This window comes from Cynocephalus volans, chromosome 4 (assembly GCF_027409185.1).
Source record: "Cynocephalus volans isolate mCynVol1 chromosome 4, mCynVol1.pri, whole genome shotgun sequence".
In the NCBI taxonomy this organism is placed as follows: domain Eukaryota; kingdom Metazoa; phylum Chordata; class Mammalia; order Dermoptera; family Cynocephalidae; genus Cynocephalus; species Cynocephalus volans.
In genome coordinates this window covers 107,280,961-107,285,135 of record NC_084463.1, presented here as the reverse complement: position 1 = coordinate 107,285,135, position 4,175 = coordinate 107,280,961, and the positions used below count along the sequence as shown (strand labels likewise).

General features: G+C 37.6%; 1 protein-coding gene across 1 annotated transcript; it reads right to left on the bottom strand.

The window, feature by feature from the left end:
• Positions 1 to 3,002: 3,002 nt before the first annotated feature.
• LOC134375778 (olfactory receptor 10A5) lies at positions 3,003 to 3,956 on the bottom strand. The gene has a single exon (XM_063094486.1). The coding sequence runs from the start codon at positions 3,954 to 3,956 to the stop codon at positions 3,003 to 3,005; it is 954 nt and encodes a 317-aa protein (XP_062950556.1).
• Between the last annotated feature and the right edge of the window lie 219 nt (positions 3,957 to 4,175).

The following is a 4,175-nucleotide window of genomic DNA, read 5'->3' as shown; positions in this document are numbered from 1 at the left end:
TCCTATTACATAAAGAATCACAATAAATCAGTATTAACAAAGATTCGTCATCTGATAGAATCGTACACAAAGGATATAGATAGAGCAAATAAAAATAAATGAGTAAAATGACTTTTAAACATGAAAAGGTGGTAAAATATATAAAATGAAAAACTGGAGGGAGATAACATTTTTCAGCCATCACATTGGCAAATATTCGAGGATTTGACAACAAATATTTTGACAAGGGTATATGAAATGAGACGTAACTATGACTCATAAGAATATAGACTGGTATAACCTTTCTGTAGAGTAATGTGTCTCCAATTTTTCAGCATTTCTTGCAATGAGTAAACAAGGCAAGGATGTATTCAACATAACACTAGGTAATCTACATAGTGCAATTAGGCAAGAATAAGAAAATACATAGTGATTGGAGAGAAAGAATAATGCTATATTAGCACATGACATAATTATCTATGTAGAAAATCCTAGAAGGTATACAAAAAAAGTTATGAAAACTAGTAAGTAAGCTAAGCAAGATCATAGGATACACGTCAAAATTTAAAAATCTACTGTATTTCTATACATTAGCAATGCATGATTGAATTTAAAAATAATTGAATTTGAAATTAAAAAGTGATGTAGGGCCCTTGTTGCATGGTGTTCTCTATTAATGCCACTTGGGGCTAGTTCATTGTTAGTGTTGCTCAAGTCTCTTAAATGCTTATTGATTTTTCTCTCTATTTGTTCTACTGATTAATGAGAAATAAGGGTAGAAATCTCCCACTGTATTTATTGATTTATTTGTTTTCCATTTCAGTCCTATCAGTTGTTCCTCTATACCTTGAAGCTCTCTTCTTAGTTGCATACACATTTAGGTTGGTTATACCTACTTGATGAATTGATCTCTTTATCACTAAAAGTTGTGTCTGTTTATGGAAGAGAAAGGATGTTGCAGCAATGTAGTGTTGGACCTTGGAACTTCAGTATTTGTTTCAAGGAGCTGATGAACTGAGACAGTTGTTTTATGTTTCTGCATGGGTCTAGTTTAGGTTACACAATCTTGTGTGTTGAGGAAAAGGAAGTGAGATCAACCCCTGAGTACAGTATGGTAGTCTATCCTAGTTTCTAGTTCCGGAGTGAATAAATAGTTTCAATTTTTAGGTGTTTCTATCTCAAGTGTTAAGATTAACAGATTCATAGCCCAGTCAATACAGAAACGAGAAAATTAACCAAACTTTTTCTTCCACAGTGTTGGGCATAGAAATTTGCTCTAAAAGTAATGAGATATCTTTCTATTAATTTCTACTTATTAATCCTATCCTTGAACTCAGACAACACTGAGAGCTTTATATCCTCTTCTCTGTTAGTTATTCAAATTCTGAAGACAGTGACATCATAAATTCTCCTCAAAATAAAAAGTTGTTCATTTTTTTTCACTTAAACTTGTCTCAAGGTCTCTAAACAGCCTGCTTATCATTTTATAAAACTATCTAGTCTTCTGGTTTACCAATGTATGTGTTAAATGAAGGATATTCCAACTGTGGTCTAATCATTATGAAATGTGTGAAGCTATTTGTTGGTTAATTTTTTCAAATCTAGTTATATTTCTATTAATGTGGCTTAAAGCTGAATTAAATTTAAGTTCCTCATATCCTTTTCACATATATTAATGCCTGCTCATGTATCTCTCATTCTGATATAATAAAATGTATTTTTTAAACTCTGAATCTGAATTAATAACTTAATTAGCTATGCATTGCATGGTCCTGAAAAAACTACAGACTAAGATTCAAGGCACCTGAATTTGAGTTCCAACTATGTAATACCAAATGTCTTTGAACTCTGCTTTCCTTAGGTCTAAAACGAGGGATTCAGATGAAGTAGTTGCTAAGAGCAAATACCTATATCTGGGTTTGTGATATGCTCAGAGCTGTCTTAAATACTTTGCATTTCATAATTTACTCATAAAAACAGACCTATCAGATAAATACTATTGGTATTTGCACCATTTTACTGATGAAGAAAAAAGCAAAAAGAGTTTAACTGACTTTCCCAAGGTCTCCCAATTAGAAAATGGCAGAGTGGGATATGAATTTAGGCAAGGTCCCTTTATGTTTCATTAGATTCCATTATTTCAGAACTTCCTGGTTTTTTTCTTTCATGATTTTTATTTCTGAAGGAATTATTAGCTTTATATGGCAGTAATTGTGCTTTATGGTCTTTTGTATTTTCACATTAACAAATACAAAATTAAAAATTTGAAGACACTAAACAAAATATGATAGAGTTGTAAGAAGGACCTATGTTGGAGTCAGCTAAGATCCATTGTAAGGCTTGAAGAAAGCCATACCATGATTAAAATTTTTGTAAAAATTTGAAATTACTTCAGCAAGGCTTAAGAATCTGAAAATGGAGTTGAGAGAAAATTGAAAAAATGCAGGTCACTCTACATGGGAAAAAAATAGCCTGAGGAAGGAGCCGATTAAGGCTTTTGTGAATAAAAGAATATGCATGAGGATAGTGACCCACTTTCCTCTAGGCATGGTAAGTATCAACCAATTTAGGCAACACTAGCTCAAGGGTGTGCAAAATGAAACGTAAGAAGAATTGTGGACTAGAGGGTTTATGAGGGTTTTTTCCCTACTGAATGGAATCAGACTTTTCCAAAGCAATATAAAACAGCAAAATGACTTTTCATGCTTTCTACTTTATTTCCCTTTGTGTGTCCTCAAGTTCACATTACAAGCAGTTTCATACTGTCCATAATGTATGTCTCATCGGTGCATATTAGCAAAGTCAATACCTAGAATGGACTGGCGCAAAAAAAAAAAAAAAAAAAATAGGTCAATTGAACCATTATGAAAAAAGATGGATATTTATAATGGGCAAGTAGAGGACAGATGGTGATGATAGCTCTAAACTACCTCTGTGCTCCTCTCTCCACTGAGCTTTCCAACAGCTATTTCAGCAGCTGAGTTTTGTTCCAATAGAGATGTAAAGAGAGGCAGAGAAAATGTCTATGGGATACAGCTTCTGAGGGCTGTGGCCTTATGGAAGGTCCGGCTGAGGGCGTTCTTCACCTCATTATTTCTCAGGCTGTAGATGATGGGGTTCAACATGGGAGTCACAACAGTATAGGACAATGATAGCAGCTTCTTGCTCTCAGGAGAATTATTGGACTTAGGCCGAAAATAAGTGAGGCTTGAAGATACATAGAAAAGGGAGACAACAAGGAGGTGGGAGGAGCAGGTAGAGAAGGCTTTATGCTTCCCCTTTGCTGATGGAATCTTGAGGATGGCAGCAGCAATGCGAGTGTAGGAACAGAAGATCAGCAGGCAGGGTATCATGACTACCAGAATGGTTCCGACAATGGCATAGATCTCAAACAGTGCTGTGTCTGCACAGACCAGCCTCAGCACAGGTGGGCTGTCACAGAAGAAGTGGTTCACCTTGTTGGGGCCACAAAATGGAAAGCTGAAGAGCCATGTGGTCTGCACAGTAGCTACGGGAAAGCCCGGAAACCAGGAGGCGGCAGCCAGTTTGGCACATGTCTTTTGGTTCATGATGACTGGGTAGTGCAAGGGACTGCAGATGGCCACGTAGCGGTCATATGCCATGGTGGCCAGGAGGAAGCATTCAGCCACCCCAAAGAAGAAGAAGAAATACATCTGAGTGGCACAACCAAGGAAGGAGATGGATGTGTCCCGGGCAAGCAGGGTCCTCAGCATTTTGGGCACAATGACGAGGTTGAAGCCAGTCTCCAAGAAGGACAAGTTCCTGAGGAAGAAGTACATGGGACTGTGCAGCATGGGGTCAGCCAAGGTAACCAGAATGATGAGGCTGTTTCCCATCAGGGTGACCAGGTAGATGATGAGAAATGTCAGGAAGAGCAGCGACTGTATTTCAGCAGGCAGGGAAGAGAAGCTCATGAGGATGAACTCACTCACTCCTGTCCAGTTTCCTGGAGCCATGGGGTAGGCATAAGTCCCCAGCTGTTGTTATGGAGAGACTTCAGATTCCTCCTTAGTGTCAGGGAAAGAGGCAAGGTGAGGATCTCAGATGGAAGAGGAAGGGCATTGTGTTGTCTAAGAATAAAATAAAGACACAAGGAAGAATGCCCAGAGCCTGAGCTCTGACATGGGCAATAGCTCATCCTTCCCTACTCTTGTTCTTTCTTATTATTCATTTTC